This window comes from Myotis davidii, unplaced genomic scaffold (genome assembly GCF_000327345.1).
Source record: "Myotis davidii unplaced genomic scaffold, ASM32734v1 scaffold449, whole genome shotgun sequence".
In the NCBI taxonomy this organism is placed as follows: domain Eukaryota; kingdom Metazoa; phylum Chordata; class Mammalia; order Chiroptera; family Vespertilionidae; genus Myotis; species Myotis davidii.
In genome coordinates this window covers 1,397,828-1,416,849 of record NW_006383007.1, presented here as the reverse complement: position 1 = coordinate 1,416,849, position 19,022 = coordinate 1,397,828, and the positions used below count along the sequence as shown (strand labels likewise).

Genomic DNA, 19,022 nt, shown 5'->3' with positions numbered 1-19,022 from the left:
CATACACCCAGCAGCGCTGCTGATGCCTGAACGGTATGTGGAATGAAGTGGGCGGGCATCGGGAGGCCACTATGGCACGGGGCAAGCACTATGGGCAGTCTGTCTGAAGTGTACCTGGCGTATAAGACGACCCCCCACTTGGAGGCATATTTTTCAGGGCCAAAAAATCGTCTTATACGCCGGCAAATACGGTAAGATAATACATATTGCGACACTGATGCCAAAGTGAGTCCAGCAAACCAATAAATAGGTTTTCTCTTTATCTTGGAAAAGCCTCTTTTCTGACATAACCAAGGAGTACAATATTTTATTTAACCAAATTGTAAGTTATGTATGTTATCAGTTTTTAAAGAATTAAAAAATTAAACATAGTGCATAAACTATGCCAAACATTCAAAGGGTACTTCAAAGTTTTATGTTTTTGCTTCATCTTCATCTTAAGTATCTGTAATCGTTAATGCCTGAAGAAATTGTGCTATTAAGTATTTTTGTTGCAAAAATGCTATGTCACAATGGGTTTTCTTACTTGAATCCTAAACTGTGAACCTAGAGATCCAATTCTATTCATTTTTCTCTTTCACTAGCTGGTACATAATGCTTAATGTCTATAGTGTGAATGAAATAAGTGAATAAAGTTTATAACCAAAGTTTTCAATAAGACAAATAATGAAACACTCCAAAGTCACTGATTATAAAGAATATGCAATCCATTTGAGATTTATTGCATTTAAAGAAAGCAGATTATTAAAACAGGTATGATAAATACAATAAGAAAATAACTTTAAATTTCAAACAAAACAAAGTGAATGGGGGACAGAAATTCAGTCGATAAGAATAAGCAATGTCAAGACAAAGTAGTAAAATCAGTTAGTGCTTAATAAGATAAAGGGAGAAAATAAAAGCAACTGGTACTATCTCATAACAGTTTCCCAGCTATATTTGAAGTTACCATAGAAAGTACATTTTGTAACTATTAGAAATATAATAAAGATGTAAATCAGGCTTAATAAAAGTTATTTGCTTAGTGGTACATAAAAGGCTTCAGAAAATTCAAGTTTAACAAAAAAAATGGAAATGTAATCAAAGAAAGTGCACTTAAAGCTGTTTGCCAGCAATTAAAAAGTAGTTCATTACCATACTGCTTACTATAGATGACTTTCAATCACAAAAAGAGCTAGGAATAAAAACTATTTTTTTCAAAAATAGAACTATCAGTTTTTAAATAAAAATCACCCCAAATGATGACCCATTGCATTTTCCTCTGTCTACCGTATTCTTTTAGTGGCTTTTGTAAACCCTCACTAGGAGTGAAAGTTCTTTTAGTAATGATTGTGGTTGCAATTCCATTTAAAATTGATATATTCACATTAACTCTACTGAAGAGACATGTGCATGTGTGTTTACATATTTCTCTTAATATATAAACACCAGTGTGTATAAAAGTTTTCAAATAAACTATCATTTATGTTATTCTCACAGTAAGTATGCCATCTCATTCTCACAGTAAATCTCTCAGCTCAAGATTGAACCTAAAATGATGAGTAATTTTGCTTAAAAAGAATAGAAAAAAAAGGTGTACTGCACGTTCTATATATATGAAAATGAATGTACCCAAACTCCTCAGGACTAGTGATACCAATACACATGTACCTTCTAGCAGTGCTTATATGAAGTACCACAACCTAAGAGGACCAAGCAGAGCAGCTGAGTAGTGAAAACTGCCCTGCCTGGTGAATATCAGAGCAGAAGAGGGGGCTCAACTTGGTATTACCAAGCAGAGCAGCTGAGTAGTGAAAACTGCCCTGCCTGGTGAATATCAGAGCAGAAGAGGGGGCTCAACTTGGTATTTTCCACCAGCAAGATGAGGACAAGACTCATCACTGTTAAACAATAAGCAGGGTAGGGTCAAAGGGAACATTTATCTACAGTCCCGAATAATGTTGTAACTCTGCCCAAATACACACACACACACACACACACACACACACACACACACACACACACACGGTTGGGTCAGTGGAACAATTACACCATTTCCCAGACTGATCCTTTTGCATAAATATTCTAGTCAGTTAAACTTTCATCCAGCCTACAACCTTTCCTCTTCCACCCAACATTTATACCAAGCAACGTTAGCGTCTTAACAGATACATTCTTTGAAGTGATACTATTAAAATAATTAAGCAAATGGTCCACTTTTAGAAAAATTATTCAAAATCAACAAGCATGATTAAAGCTGTTAGGGCAGAAATAACTTTGGCCTCAGATTTTTGCTAGCTTCATATTTTACTTCCCTTAGTGATGTTTGTTCAAGTATTACAGGTTTAGAGTTATAACTAACATGCTACAGCACAACACACACCTGATTAATAGGAATATAATTTCAACTTTCCTTCCCTAAACCAGAATTGGACCACCCACAATAGAGCCGAACTTCCACTGCGTGCTGCGTGCCAAGTGTGTGTCAAACCTTTTCACATGCTTTGGGAGCTTTATTTTCGTAGTTCTCACAAGGGAATGAGCTGGGTATCAGCTGTCTGGAGCTGTGTGTACATCCTAACAGCAGTGGGAGGAGATGACTGAACATGGAAAGCAACCCTCATCCTGTAGTGCGGAGGAAACGCCTCTACTCCTCCAAAAAAGCACTCCCCGTTTCTAGCCCACGGGGTCCCCCATCGAATCCCTACGTGTTTCCTCTGAATTATAATCTGTAGAGGAAAGTCACTGAGCTGTAACATAAGAAACTTAAAAATGTAAATATTTTAAACAATGTCAAAATTGTTTCTTTAGAATTTATCCACATTATAACCCAGAGTCCAAGTCACTTAAAAATATTCATTGTATTGATACACAATCCTGGGCATGTGCCCTGCCCAGGAATCAAACCATGACCTCCTGGTTCATAGATCAACACTCAACCACTGAGCCACCTCAGCTGGGCTTCATGAAAAGCAAATGTAAGCAAGGCCTTAGTATCAGGGAGAGACTAGAATTTCATGTTTACATCCCATGGAGACCACACTAATTCATCCACTGCCCCTTCTAAATCAGAACTCCTGAGGTCTAGCAGAGACCAAGGCCGAGGGCTAAAACAGTCAAAGAAGCACACTGGGTATACATCAACCAACAGATTTTCATTTTAAAAAATTTCTTCTGTTTGATACAAACCTACGGTAGTTCATGAATTTATTATATGTAATCATCAACTCCTCGCTTTTAAAATAAAGTATCCCGTGAATCTACTTTGTAAAGTTTTAAAGAACATCTACTTAGACATTTGGATTAGCAGTATTACTCAACCTGAGAATCAGAAAGAAAAAAAGGTGCAAACATATTTGCCTTTGGCACACACAGGACAAGTATTGGTACAGTTGGGCTCCAAAGTGCAGCTCTTAAGCAGTAATGTGATGCTTGATCTGCCTCTGCTGTGATTCACATATTGCTTCCCTATCAGTCCACAAATTTGCTTCTGTTTTTTTTTTTTTTTTAAAAAGAGGCAATAAAAATGAATATATGGTCTAGTTACATATACTCTGCTGCTTCCCGAGTTTAGAACTGTGAAAACAAGCAAATAGCTCATCCCAACTGGGACACTATCATTAAGAGATTCTAATAAGATTACTCATAAAATACACTTTAACTGGGTCCAAAGAGAATTTAAAATATAGCAATCAAGGAGAGTGCCAGTTGACAAGAGTTTCCACCCTTTCTGTGAATAGCTTTCACAGAAACTTCTACATGTTAATTTGATAGGGAAGGAGACAATTATAAATTAAAATACTTGAAGACACATTAATTCATATATTTAATTTCTATCTTATTAGTTCCTATAAAATCTCAAGTTTCTAATTAGGATTTATGGCGTAAAAAAAAAAGGCAATTTGGTAGCTAAGTTCTTTTCATTAAAGACACAATCAACTAGCAGAGTTAAGACACCAGTTCCTCATCACCTGATACCTTTTACCACTATGTAGCCAGTGTAAGATGGTCAACCCCGCAGAGGGTAGAGGTTCGCAGCAGGATCTGAGTCCTGCCCATAAGGCTTGGGGCTGTCACTGTTCTGTGCACTTCATTACAAACCTCTCCCTCTCCCCCCGCCCCAAACCTAACAAAAGAAAACTGTCGCTCTTGACCTGGGGAATATTTGGTGAAGGTGGTAATTTAATAAAGTACATTATTATATACATGATTTTACATTGTAAACGTTTTAAAAACTCAGGGTTTCAGCTACAGCTTTTTTTTCTGAAATAAAAAGTCTATATAATCCTTGTCTCCTCACACCATTTTCCAATAATCTTCTTTATTAGGGACGTGAAAACAAAAGTTTTGAGCAAGAAGCCATTCAAAAGCGGAACATTAAATGTTCAAGTACTGTTTTTTCTCTCTTCTATATCATTTTTTCTTTTACATTTTGCACGCATCAGGTATCAAGTTTTTGTTCTAGGCTTCAACGTAGATATTCCATATTAATGGCACTTGTTTTTAAAAATGAAAGTTTTAGGCACAATAGTTATTTCTGGCTCTGCTTTGTAGAGAATGGTAGAAGGATTAAAATCTCTGCATTCCCCAGAAAATAAACTTCTGATTCTTTGTGAAGACAGGATTCTGTTCTACTGTTGGAAATTAGAAGGGACCCTTAAAAAATCCACAAGTGAAGCCTGTGTGTGTACAGATAGCCTTGGCTTTAATGCTGGGTTCTGGAATGAGCCTGGATGGGCACACAAACATGACATTCTGGTACACGTTCTCCCGCACATCTGGAGCCAGGCCACAGGCATCCCCTGGATTTCAGTGCTGTCACCAAGTCAGTAGCTGGAACCCTGGGCCAGAGCTTCCAAAGCAGCTCCCTCTTCCCGCCTGGAAGAGACACCAAGTCACTACCCTGTGGAGATACTTCCTTTTGCGATTTGGTTTTTTAACCCCTTCCCCAACAATTTTTTTGTTAAAAACGTTTCTTTTTCAGACTAATTTTTTTATTTTGGTTCTATATAGTATTTTTGATGCTGGTTATGTCTGTTTTCTTTGCTCTACCTTTCAGAGTCTTTATATCTGTATACACACACACACACACACACACGGTAGCCTTGCTGGCACTACTTCTAGCAACCTTTCCCCAATTGCATGATGCAGTTCCCCAGAATCGTGAGTACATCATGGGAACAAGAGGTCTTCCAAGCCAAGATGGTAACCTAGCCCCATGGATAGTTGACAACACTGAGGTGACTGGTAAAGGGAAGTGCAAGAACATTAAAGTGGCATTGCCTTTAATGTACCATTTAGTAAGAAAGCCTCAGCAAAATCCTGTTGAGCAAATCAAAAGGAGGCTAATGCTGCTTGCTACAGGCCGGCCCGGAGTTACCCCACACATTATCGGCCCGTACACCTCACTGGACTTTAGAGGCAGCCTCATCGCTCTCCAGCAGAGGATGAGACATAAGCCTGCTACGGGGCTTACTAGACCTCCAAGAACATTCGAGAGTTGGACCTAGGGGACGTGCATTTGTAGCCCAAGTAAAATTAGTTGCATCATTTGAAATGACTCCCTACATCACTATTAAGTCCTTTGTCCATGAAGGCATGTCTCACGCAAGCTTCCTACTGGGAGTTGGTCATGAGATAAAGAAATTTATGGATGTCAAGGATAAACTGCTCGAGAAATATGGTCCTGCCATGTTTCCTTACTTGAAGGCTCTTAGGCTTGAAGGTCTTGAACCGCTTGCACCAGTATGTTTTCCGAATCTGCAAGGTTGCAAACACTCGCAAGAGGAAAGCTGACCCTACTTTCAGACTATAAATCCAATAAAGAACAGCTCTCACATTTACCTGAGTACGAGATAGATGCTGCATTGTCTACACCAATAAAGAAACGAATTCTTGATAACAAAGATGCTGAAGGAATAAATGCTGCCTACCGCACAACTGATCAAGACATTAGCACAGCAATGGAATCTTCTGAGCCTCAAACTACCATTGATGTAATTAAGCAGTTCTTGGTTGCCTTAGGTGCAAACAGCTCCCAACCTTAATTTAAAAGAAAAAAGAGCTATACAAATCAATTTTCTCTCAAATTCATAAAACTATTCATCCTTTTTTGAAACAGGGGTTAACACCAAGAGTCCATCAGAAGTGTCTACTGTTTAGAAGGAAATGGAGCAGCACCAAATGGGTCTAATTCGATGGACTGGGGCTGTTGGGCCTGAGGTGAAGTGACGCTCTGCACCACAAGTTCTGTAAAGGGCACGGCACCAAAGTCATCCATTTTCAATGCATCTGCACTATGAAAGGACCCATGGAGTGAGTTGGGTCTTGGCCACCCGGGCAGTACAGGGTTGTGGTCAGCACGGATGTCACCCAGGCCCTGGTGGGAAGGGTGCCATGGCACGTCTGGGGGATGGAAGGGCTTGGCCCCAAACGGGTCCAACAGACTCTCCTCGGGAGGCAGGACATTCCCCCTGTCCTTCCCGTCAGTCAGCGCGATGCTAATGTTCTCCTTGGAGTCTGAGATGGTCAGGAACTCGTTGCTGCTCTGAGAGTCGCGGCGGCCCACCTTTTTGTGCCTGCGGGCCCTCTCTGGAGTGCGGTAGGTGGGCTTCACTAGCTTCTTCGTGCTGGTCGGCGTGCCGTGGTGCCGCTTTCCGTTACTTTTGGACGAATCCTGCTTTGTGCGCCTTTGGCGAGAAGATAGTTTCTGTAAGCTACGCTGTTTGACTTTTTGCTGCTGACTCCCAGTTATTTCCTCAAAGGGCACGAGGCCAAAAAGGTCCTCGTGGCTGTCACTTTTGCCTGTGGATGTGGGAAAGGGCTGAAACGGAGCAGAGCCAAATATATCTACACTTTTGGGACAACCAGGGAGAGTCTGTGCTTCGGGCCCCGCTGCATGACCGTCTTGGACGTTCACCTTCTTGCTAAAGGGGGCCTTCGTGAAGACGTCAAATTCCTCGTGCTCCAGTCCTACAGGAGGAAAACAGGGCTGCTGAGGGAGGCTCTTCTCATTCTCTCCTTGTGGGGGCTGCTGAGCACGCACTGCAAAGAAGGGGACAGCGCCAAACACATCAAACTCCTGTTTGGGAGTCTCCACTCCTGCATTAGAGGGCACTTGGGGTGAGCTGAGGAGTGCTGCATTCCGATCTTGAATTGGTCCACCACTGGGTTTGTCTCTGTAGGCAGGGCTCCCGGCACTGTACTTGACTTTGGCCTGTTCATCATCAGAATCAGAGCTGTGTTTCTCTTCCTCTTCCTCATCTTCAGAGTCCATGAGAAGAGGCCTATGACCCAGATTTTCCGGTTCAGTATCATCATCGTTGAAATCTTGTCCTCCCTGAAGAACTTCTTCATCTTCTTGCTCTTCCTCTTCACTGCTCTTAGGAGAAGGGGGATCCGATTCAAAATCACTTTCAGATTCGTCATTTCCCTTCTGCACCTGACCCTGTATGGATGAATTCTCTGAGGTTTTCTTCCCAGCCCGGTGGTCTTTAGACATTAGACTTGTCTTTCTACTCTTCATAGGGCTTGCAGGGCTATTTTCTTGATTCGTGGATGAATGTTCGATTTTCTTTTCAGGAGAACCTGCAAGTTCAAAGAAAATGCTTTTAGAATTCTAATGCATTTCAAAACCATTTGCAATAAACAATATTTACTAACACAAAGCATTCCAAATCCTTCATACCAGTTCTCTTGCAGTGGTTCTCAACCTCCCTAATGCCGCGACCCTTTAATACAGTTCCTCATGTTGTGGTGACCCCCAGTCATAAAATTAGTTTTGTTGCTACTTCATAACTGTAATTTTGCTACTGTTATGAATCGTAATGTAAATATCTGATATGCTATATGTATTTTCCGATGGTCGCGACCCACAGGTTGAGAAACACTGTTAGAGTAAGACATAAGGTCAGTTAGGCTCAGGGAATGCCACTTGTCCTGACCATCCACTGACTGGATGGTCAGGTTCTTCAGAGCAGACAGACTTACTTGTCTCTGTCCCTACATGCCACCTACTCATCTCTGGCCCTCACCTACAGATAAGTTTTATTTATACCTGGCATTGAACTCTAAATACAGTACACAAGCAGATCTTCTTCTCCCTCTTTCAAAATAAGATTATTCAGACAACTGCCCCTGCAATTACCTGCTTATATTTACCAACCTTTTGCTTATATTTCGTTGTTATGAAGTTTGATATGTATATAGATACCAACAAGCATGAATAGCTTGTCTGCTCAATTATGTTTCACTTTCATTTTCTTAATTGACATTCGTGTGTGTGTGTGTGTGTGTGTGTGTGTGTAAACTAATATCGTAGGAGTCGGGTTAACATGGAATGCATCCCCTTAACCAGACCAAAGCTAAGGACCAGGCTCTGAACTGAGCTGTACCAAGGGCATCTGCCTTCTCCAGATGACACAGCTTCCTTTATCATTTCTATACTAGTAGACATCACATTAAAAGTATGTGCCACCCATGAAAAAATGTTAACGGCCACTGTAGGATTAGTAACAAAGTTGCACCAGAGTGCTCTACAACGTCATTGTATATAATGAAGATATAGTCTATTAGTTTACATGAAAATATACTGCCATCCCAATACGCTGGTGTACTGATCCGATTTTCCAGAGGTAGAGACCGAATTGAGTTGATCCAACCACATACCTATTCACCCTTTCCCCTCCTTGGATTAATCACATATTTTCAAAACAATTAGCCAGGGCTGGAAGTCTAATCTGCAGTCATAAAAATAATTTGCTTATGATGGAAGAATTATTGCTTTCCCGTTGGTAACATGGTGCCCCTATGGCACATGACACCTCCTCTGAGTTATGTCCTTCTCTTTGAAAGTCAGGTCTGCTGTCTTCCCACCTCTCTAACTATTCTTTCTTGGTCATAACTGTAGAGACTTCTCTTCCAGTGGCATCTCCTTAAACATGCACGTTCCCCAGGGTCCTGTCCTTGGTTGTCTTTCTCCGTCTGCATGGCTTCCCCTGGTTTTTAACTAATGTATGTTAACTGTCACATGCACCCTAATGACTGGATCTCTAATACCATGAGTACCTATCTATCTTATTCATCTCACACTTATGAATATGTATCCTATTACTTCAAACTCAGCAATTTCAAAAGGAATCACCTTTCCTCTGAAAATGGGCTCCTCACCAGTTCCCTCTAAATGCCCTGTGCACAACATTTCCATCTACCTAGTTCTACAAACCAGCAGATATCTGGAAATAATTTCCCCTCTTCCTACCAAATAGTGTTTTTAAAAATCTCTTGAACCCGTTCCCTCCTCTCCCTCTGCCATTTCATCCCCTCCTTGTCTCTCGTCTAGCAGCTCTTCAGCCTCTGACCTGCCTGCCTACAGTCCCACATCCTCACTCTGCTCTTCTCCTGTCACCAGAAGGACTTTTCCAAAACTCTCATCCAGTAGCTACTGCGTAAAACCTTTCAGTGGCTCTGAAGTCCCACCCTGAGCCCACAGAGGGCCGTTCTCTGCTTGGACCTGTCTTTGGCCTCGGACCCTGATGTCTCCCATGAATTTTCTTCATTATAGCCACTCAGCCTCTCCCCACTCAAACTCAGTAACTGAACAGATTTGGGTAAAGTGGGATTTTCTGTTTGTTTTTTAGCTGTCTTGCTATCCAACCTCATAACATTTGCTATCAAAACCTGAGGAACCAGGAGCACTCTGCTGTTTTAACATCTCTCTACCATTTAACACCGTGCCTCAGTATGTCCTTCTAGCATTCCCACTCCCACCTGACCTGCCTAGTGGGCCTGGCTGTATTTCAAGACCCAGTCTGTGTCATAGCCCTTTGGAGGCACCCCTTGAATAATGCCTGAATTTGGTGCTTCTGGTGACCTTAGTACAAGCCTTACTTATAGTACCTATTGTACTGTATTACAATGATGTGTTTACTTGTCTGTTTTCCCTACTTGATTATGAGCTCCCAGACACAAGCCTATTTATCATTTACCTCTACCCTATCACTGTGCTGAATCAATATTTGTTGAATGAAACAAAAACTCTGAGCTCACAAATATGGACACATACACATTCGATATACTCAGAAAAAGAGAGCTACATAGACAATAAACCCTTTACATTTGGAGATGTTTTAGCTCAGAATCAGGCACTCACATTTTTTTGATTCAACAAAAACATTTTATAGGATACTTTCTTATACATTGGTCATTAATTGGTGAATAAAATGAACACGGTCTGTGGCCCCAGGAGTTTACAATCAAATGTGGAGACAGAGTACAAGTCAACATGAATGGGGCTGGTGCTCTGAAAGAACAGAGCAGAGGCACACGTCCTGGGGCAGGGGAGGCGCCAGCTGCTCTGGACGGCTGGTGAAGGCTTCTTGAGACACTGACCAGTGACCGGGGCTAGCGTGCCATGGACAGGCAGAAAGCTGCTCCAAGTAGAAGCCACAGCATGTGTGGAGGCCAATTCAGGAAAGAGGTTGGTATGCTTAAGGGACTGAGAACAGGCCACTGTGCTGGCAGCATGGAGAGCAAAGGGGATACCGTACAACATGAGGTAGGAAGAGGGCAAGGAGCACACTGTAAAGGTCTCTATATGGCCAAAGCTCAGTTTGGTTCTAAATTGTGTAGTGGGAAGTCTTCACAAGGCTTTTTTAAAATGGGTGTCATGCTCTGATTGATATTTCCAACGATAACTGAGTGAAGAGAGGGAACAAAGGGGAGGGGGTCAGGGAAGAGGAAAGTGGGGTCCTTCAAGTGAGAGGTGGTGGCTTGATGATGGTGGTGTCGGGGTAAAAAAAAATGGAAGAAGAGACTGAAGAGAACTCTGGATGGTAATGCCATTAGCAGGCAGTCAAGTGAGTGAAGAGGTAACTGAGCATACAGGCGATTATCAGGAAATGGTTTTGGACACAAGTCTTGAGGTATCTGTGAGACATTTCAGTGAGAGCAGGTGTCTGTGACTTGAGCACACTGGTTGGTTTTTAGTGGAGAAAAGAGATCTGGGAGTCCTCACCATGCAGAGGATACGCAGAATCACACTGACGGAAACCACCTAGGAAGAGGGGATAGAAGAGGAAAAGAGGGTCCAACACTGAGCCCTCAGGGGTCAAACACTTAGAAATCAGCAGGGGAACCTGCACAGCAAACTGAAAAGTGCCAAAGGAGAGGCCCCAAACCATGTGAGTGCAGCATTACAGAGGCCGAGAGAGGCAAGCACTTCTGGGGAGGGAACAGACAGCTGAGCAGGTGCTGCCAAGAGCTCCAATGCACTGAAGACAGAAAACGGCACTGGCTCTGGTCGGCTTTGCAATTGGTTGGCATCTTGAAGCAAGGAGTGGGCAGGCAATCTAGTGAGGCTGCGTGAGGGGAGAGAGGACACTGAGAATTCCATCAGGTTCTACTAAAATAGAATCTTCATCCATCATTCACCTGCTAGTTCCTTAAAACCAGCCAAGAGCTACGTGCTGTTTCTTTACAAATTTAGAACAGGCTTATCTTACATCCTAACAGATTAAACCCAGATCAAATGCAGAGTCTCCAGTTTGCCTTCTCCATACATCATACTTCTTATATGGAAAACAAAGATTACTTTTAGGTGAGCCACAGAATTTATTTTCATGAATTTTTATTCAAAAGCAAAAGATGTACTGGCAAACATGCAATCATCCCTCACTTTGGGAAATTTCCTCTAAGATGCATTATAACTTATTACCTCCTCAGGCTACTTACCCACCCACAGGGAACCACAAGGTGCACACCTCATGCCTGCTCATGCACACCTTCAGCAACATTCCAGTGTGTTTCCCAAAGTATATTCTGCCGAAACTGTTCCCATAACAAGAACCACGCAGGTCTGTGGCCTACTTGTTTGAGGTTTTTCTTCAGAAAAATGGTGTCATCGAGAATAATACATTCCTCTTGGTTTTCACCTTTCTTTAGTCTCCTTTCATCTACAACAATCTCATGGATTTTTTTTTTCATGGCACTGACTTTTTTTAAAATATGTTTTTATTGATTTTAGAGAGAGGAAGGAAGAGGGACAGAGAGATAAAAACATTGATGAGAGAGGATCATCATCAATAAGAGAGAAACATCAATCAGCTGCCTCCTGCACACCCCCTACTGGGGATTGAGCCTGCAACCTGGGCATATGCCCTGACCAAAATTAAACTGTGACCTTCCGGTTCATGGGCCGATGCTCAACCACTGAGCCACATGGGTCGGGCAGCCAACATTGCTTTCCAAACACATTTGTCAGCTTCTCCTTCTGTCTGCCCTTTGTCAGGCTTTCAAAATTGTATTAATAGAGATACACATTTCTTGGTTATAAAGTGCTTACAGATCATTTTATTTGTCAGTGAGGATATAAATTTGTGGGGTTTTTTCACTTACCATTTTCAGTGCATCTTTACAAGTAGCAATAATAGTCCATTACTAATTCTAATAGAAACATGATAAAACACTATATATACAACATGTAACTACCTGTAGAACCTCTAGGCTGTTTCTAATCTTTCAACATCTTAAGTAGAGTCATGAACATGCACTTTTTCCTTGGGGGGAAAATAAAACTCTGCTTTTTAAATCAATTTAACTTTATCAATTTATTGTTATTCCCCTTATGCATAATTCACAGCTAATAAAGTTAACCCAGTAACAGTCTCTGACAAGATCACAGCTGAATGCTCCCTGTTCCCTCATATGTAATGAGGGAATATATGCATTATCATGTTCTGAGGGAACAATGTAATAGGTTCCACTACATAAGGCTGTTTTAAAGAAAGCAAAGTAGTGGCTGACATTTAATTTAATAAGCACTCAGTAAAGATAACTAGCATCGTCATTTCCAGGGGGAAGTCAAACTCAGCGATCTCATTCATTATACTCTAAACTCCTAGCAACTTTTCTGGACTCAGTAGTTGAAGATGAATCTAGATGAGAGGGAAGACTGAGGAAAAGGGAAGGAGAGTGCAATTCTTTGGCTAATTCAGGTCACTCTATTTTATACCTGAAACTAAAATAATATTGCATGTCAACTGTAATTGCAAAAAATTTAAATACATTAAAAAATACACACACACACACACATACACACGCACACGCACACACACACACACACACAGTAGTTCCGTCCATTTTAGAACTGGCCAGAAATTTAAGTAGGCAAATAATTATATGTCCACATACCACAAGGGTGCATTTTGGATCCTGGAAACTGTGTATCTGATTTTTAAATAGCTAGAGTTGAGCACACAGTATTATAAGAAATTATAAAGGACTGCTTTCAAAAAGAACAAGAAAAGGCACACACGATGATCTATGCCATCTTTGTGGTTGCAGATTACATCCCTAAAAAGTATGGGCAACTAGGGAAATTTTCTGTTTGCATAGGCAAACTTGTTTTATTTCTTTTACTGCCTCCCCTTGATAAAATAAAAGTAAGTAATTAATAATATTTATCCAAATTCCTTTTTTCTCCCATATTCTCACAACTCACTCTGACATTGTGTAAATGTCTATTTCTCCATCTTTCCACTCCATCAATTGAGAGGCAAGAGCAGCAATGGGCCTCTGACAGCATGCTAAGAGCAACTTAAGTGTTAAGCACCATAAGCAAAACTTATAGGTGGTCTTCTCTCTCCACTGCTTACTGCTGAGGAAAAGGTAAGTTCCAGGCTACATATTACAACAATCCTAGATAAGTTTCACTTTCTGTAGTTACAGCCATCTACTTAATTGTCCTCTCTGCACTGTAAAACTATAGAAAAGTTGAGGAAGAAATGGAATTATACAAAAATAGAAATTATTTCAATACATTCTAAGGCTTTTAGTCCTATCCCATGGCTTAAAAGACTTTCAAAATTAGTATTACAAGTTATAATGTTGGTTACCAACTATACAATGTACAATACTTTAAAATGTGACTTCATAGCTAAGAATGCTATCAACTTTTATAATCTATTTCTTTGCCTAAACATATTCTTGTAATAAAAAAATAAAATAATAAATAAATAAATAAATAAAACTGCTCAGATATTCCTGGTGCCAAATTGCTTCTTCCAAGCTGTTATGATTTACTACAAAATTTAAATCAGGATTATTTATTTCACTGCTTGAGTTAATTTCCCACAAGGATAACCTAAATATTGCCTTATACTTCAATATATCCTAAATCCTAATAATCCCTGTATTTGCTGAGATTTATATTAACATAAAAATGGCTGTTTTTCAAGTAGGTAGAAGGGGAGATATAATATGTGGAATATATTAAGAACATGTATTTAAAGCATAAACAAATATCTAGAATGTGCCCAGAATCATACTACAGTTACATCTTTTCTCTATTAATTGACTTTAAAATGGCATATATATTGACCAAATTTTATATTCGATTCTATGTAGGGCTTCGTTACATTAAATAAAGTAGAATGATATTTTGATGGCTCCTAGTGAGGATATTCTTTATTTCTGTTTTGTGCCTTGAAACTATAAATTGTAAAAATTTCAGCTTTTTGAGTATTCCTCATCTTTTGCTGGAAACAGCCAAAATTCAATCAGAGCCAAACCCTAAGAATAAGGTGAGTGGCTAAGACAGACAATGCAGATTTGGGTAAATTATCAATAACAGCAATGGTGAGTTGTGAAGTCTCAAATTTTCTTGTGTGACATGGAACTATTTCTTGGGGAAATTCCTAGTTTACTATTGAAAAAAAAAAGAGCAATGGAAGCCACTAAGGTAAGTGTCAAGAGAACTGGTACTTATTCTCATTGCTTTCTGGCTTAATGTACCTCATGTATAGAATTTTAGGATAGTAGTTCCAAGCTAACTAAAGTAGTGCGTCAATTATTCAGTACTATTAGTAAAATAACAAACATTTACTAAATAAGTGAAATACAAAATTTAATCATCTGAAAACAGTCTGTACAAAATATACATAAATATAGCAGCCATGGCTAGTGTTGCTCAGTGGCTAGAGTGCCATCCTGTGCAGCAAAGGGTCACAGGTTAGATTCCTGGTCAGGGCACATACCCAGGTTGGGGGTTTGAATCCCAGCTGGAGTGTGTGTGTGAGGCAACCTATTAGTGTCTGTCTCTCTCTCTCTCTCTCTCTCTCTCTCTCTCTCCAGAATCAATAAAAAACATATCCTTGGGTGAGGATTTATATATGTACTAGAGGCCCAATGCATGAAATTTGTGCAAGAGTAGGCCTTCCTTCCCCCGGCTGCCAGCACTGACTTCCCTCTGGCATCCGGGACCCGGGCTTCCCTCTAGCCGCTGGCAGGCACCTGGAACCCAGGCTTCCCTCGCAGCCCTGGCTTTGTCCAGATGATGTCCAGAAGGATGTCCAGTGTAATTTGCATATTATGTTTTTACTAGAGGCCCAGTGCATGAAATTCGTGCACAAAGGGGTGGAGGGAGCCTCAGCTCGGCCTGCACCCTCTCCAATCTGAGATCCTTTGGGGGATAAGCGGCAGTCGGACATCCCTCTCGCAATCTAGGACCACTAGCTCCTAACCGCTCACCTGCCTGCCTGCCTAATCACCCCTAACTCCTCTGCCTGCCTGATCGACCCTAACTGCCCTCCCCTGCCAGCCTGATCGCCCCAACTTCCCTCCCCTGCCTGCCTGACCACCTCTTACTGCTCCCCACTGCTGGCCTGATTGCCCCTAACTGCCCTCCCCTGCCAGCCTGACCGCCCCTAACCACCTCTGCCTCGGCCCCTGCCACCATGGCTTTGTCCGGAAAGGAGGCAGGATGATGGGAAGATGTCCAGTCGACCTGGTCTAATTAGCATATTACCCTTTTATTAGTATAAATTATTATAGATATATAATACTCCCTTCATCAGCAGAGACTAAATGAAAGTGTCCTTTGATGGTCTGTTCTCATCTGGAATCATGTATTGTGTCTCACTTTGTCTATATCTGCCCCAGAGTTGTAGCAGGGATTAAAGTGAGAAAACTGCTTATACATACACTACTTACAGCAGTGCTGGCACGTTGCAGATACTCACTAAAGGGCTGTATTACTGTTATTGCTAATGTTTTATGCCATCATTTCATGATGATTTATGGAGTACCTGCTATATACTTCCACATACTTCAAATGGTACTGAGAAATGAATCAGAAGAGAATAGTAACTAATAGTGTCAAGTGCACAAATGCAGTACTGCAAGGGTTTTTCGCACGTTATCTAACTCCCTACCATTAGGCTCCCACAATAATGTAAAAATGGTCTTTAAGGTTTGCTATAATCTTTCCTCTTCAATTTATCAACCACAGCTTCAAAACTGCTCCACTTGCCTTCCATGGCAGATCACTGTCTTGACTTCCTACCACTGTTACCTCCCAATGCTCATTCCTTTGCTTTCTCTTTTCTCTTTCCATTTCTTTCTATTGGTGAACTTAATCCTGTTTCATAGCTTCAACTATATCTTGAGAGAAAAAACAAGAATGGAGTTTAAGAGATATAACTTAATCTCTTTTTACACATAAAGAATTTGAAACTAGGGAAAATGACTTGCCCAAGTTTAGGGCCATCCATTAAGCATTAAGGCCATAGAGACTTCTCTTCTGATGCTACTAGTTTAAAACTCTCATCTGCAAATTCTACAATCAAACTATCAGTAGGATATCATCAGCAGCAAACATTCAATCTAGCATATCATTAACCACCTACAAACTACAACCACAGACTTGTCTTACGTTTCTTTAGTATCCCCTTTAAAAAGCCATGCCTGAAAAGTAAAAAAAAACAAACAAAACAAAAACAATAGAATGGGCATTGTATTGTTTCTATTTCATCAAAATAGTGTTTTGTTGAACTGTACAATCAATTCCTTTTGAGTATTTTGTAGAGTTAATTCTAGAGATACTATATTCTAATATGTTACTCATACTATTGTGTTTTTATTTAAAACGGAGCACTATACAAAAATGAAAGAATACTCAACTTTATAAAATCCATGGAAAATAAACATCTAAAAATAACCTCAGGTACTTCATCTCTACATAAGGAAAACAATGGAACTTACCTGATAAGAGCTAAACCTTAAACAATATTCATCTTACTTACTGAAAGCTTATTAAATATTAGTATGGGTATATGTGAGAGTGCGAAAGATATTAGATTACCAAAGTATACTTTGATAATTTAGTAATTTATCATGGTATCAGATGGCATACAAAGATGAGTCAGGCAACTGCTGCCTACGAGAAGCTTATCATTGACCAACAGTTGTGAAACCCCGTGCTAATCCTGTAAGATGACCTGGAAGATGACTGACCCAGGTAAACAACTGGGAGGTTCCAAAGAACAAGCTTTCCTAACCATAAATCTGCCAAATGAATATAAGAACATAAATTCATCTATTCTATGTTTGAGTTTTCATAAAAGGAAATTTATAGGTGTTCAAATTATAGTCTTACACAATCTAAAAGAAGGTTCCAAACACAAAAAGTAAAATTTGTAATCAATTTTCATATATTTATTGTAGTATTCTTTTAAACAAATACTTCATGAAAAGAATAAGATGCTAGCTATTACCAGTCTATTTTATTTTTTAAATTTATCTTTATTGTTCAAAATATTACAGATGACTCCCTTTTTCCCCCCTTTAACTCCCTCCACTTCACACCCACCCACCCCAGGTCTTCACCAAACTATTGTCTGTGTGCATGGGTTATGCATATAAGTTATTTGGTTAAAATAGTGCAGATGAGGTATTCTTAAATCACACAGTAAATGAACCTTCATAAACTATACCAAAAATTTCAATATATTTAGAAAAATGTCAAAAATGTTGAGAGTGGGACATGTTTGCCTCATACTATTCATATTACCACTCTTCTAATCAGGTTTCTGTCTTTTAGAGGACAGTTCATTTAGTTATAAATCAGGTGGTACAATTTTAATCATATAAGAAGCTTCCAGGTTCAAAGAAATTTTGTTTTGATGTTCTTTTCTTTGCTCAGATTATAGGGAATAAATGGCTTGAAACTGCTATTATAATTACATGCCTTCTGTTGTCTCCTCATCTATGATATAAGGGAGGAGGTGAGGCTGTAAGACTTTAAAGCTCACTTTGAATTGGCAGCATACTGCCTGCCATCATTTCTCAGCAATTTACTATGCCAGGCCCAAGGATTAGAGGATTAGGAAAAGGTTTTATCAAAATCTGTACTATTTCTCTGAAGACAGGCTGAGTGACAAGGCCGAGTATAAGACAATCATACTAGTTGTGAACAGTATTTCCTAGCCAGATTAAAAATGCTATAAAACTGACATTTCTAATATGTTACTCATATCATTGTAAATTTTTATTTAAAACAGACCACTTAATACTTTTGTTTTACAGAACAGAGTTTAGAATTACACAGAGGTAGACTCCTAGCTATACACTATCTAACCTTAAGCAAGTCATTGACTCTAAGTCTGTTTCCACTGTATGTATACAATAGAATTCACTAAGTAGTAATCATTACTGTTAACATTCTAGAAGAATTCTTGATCTTCAAGAATTATATACTACAATCTAAAGCTATAAAACATACACTTAATTCATTATCTTCCTATATAAGAAAAGCCTAATATGCTAGGTGTCCAGTCGTACGGTCATCTGTTCAATCAATCAAAGCATAATATGCTAATAATATGCTAAGGTGACTCAACCGCTCGCTATGACATACACTGACCACCAGGGGGCAGACACTCCAACCAGTAGTTTAGTTTGCTGCTGGGTCTCCAGCCAATAGGGATTGAGTGAGACTGGCTGAACATGCCCTGGAGCCCTCCTGTGGTCTCTCCCCAGCCCCAATTGTGGATGGGTGGATGGGAGGTAATCAACCAAAGGCCATCTACTAATAAAAGAGAAAAATGGTAATTGGCGTACGACGACACCCTTTTCATTGGCTAATCAGGGGGATATGCAAATTAACTGCCAACTCAGATGGCAGTTAACTGACAACAAAAATGGCGGTTATTTGCATATGTAGGCACAATGCAGGGAGGCGAAAGGGAAAGCAGGAAGAAGCCCCCTGC

The 19,022-nt window shown here is 40.1% G+C and overlaps 2 protein-coding genes across 2 annotated transcripts in view; one reads left to right on the top strand and one right to left on the bottom strand.

The window, feature by feature from the left end:
• PAQR3 (progestin and adipoQ receptor family member III) overlaps positions 1–11,684 on the top strand; it is a 32,595-nt gene extending 20,911 nt beyond the window's left edge. The window contains exon 7 of the transcript XR_001512231.1: positions 11,674–11,684. The gene's annotated coding sequence lies outside the window, so the exon portion shown is untranslated. The remainder of the gene's footprint in view (positions 1–11,673) is intronic.
• BMP2K (BMP2 inducible kinase) overlaps positions 690–19,022 on the bottom strand; it is a 104,168-nt gene continuing 85,835 nt past the window's right edge. Inside the window, exons 15-16 of the mRNA XM_015557639.1 lie at positions 5,824–7,566; positions 690–4,857 (exon numbers count right to left, since the gene is read on the bottom strand). Coding sequence (XP_015413125.1) covers positions 6,131–7,566 — 1,436 coding nt within the window. The 3' untranslated portion in view covers positions 690–4,857; positions 5,824–6,130. The remainder of the gene's footprint in view (positions 4,858–5,823; positions 7,567–19,022) is intronic.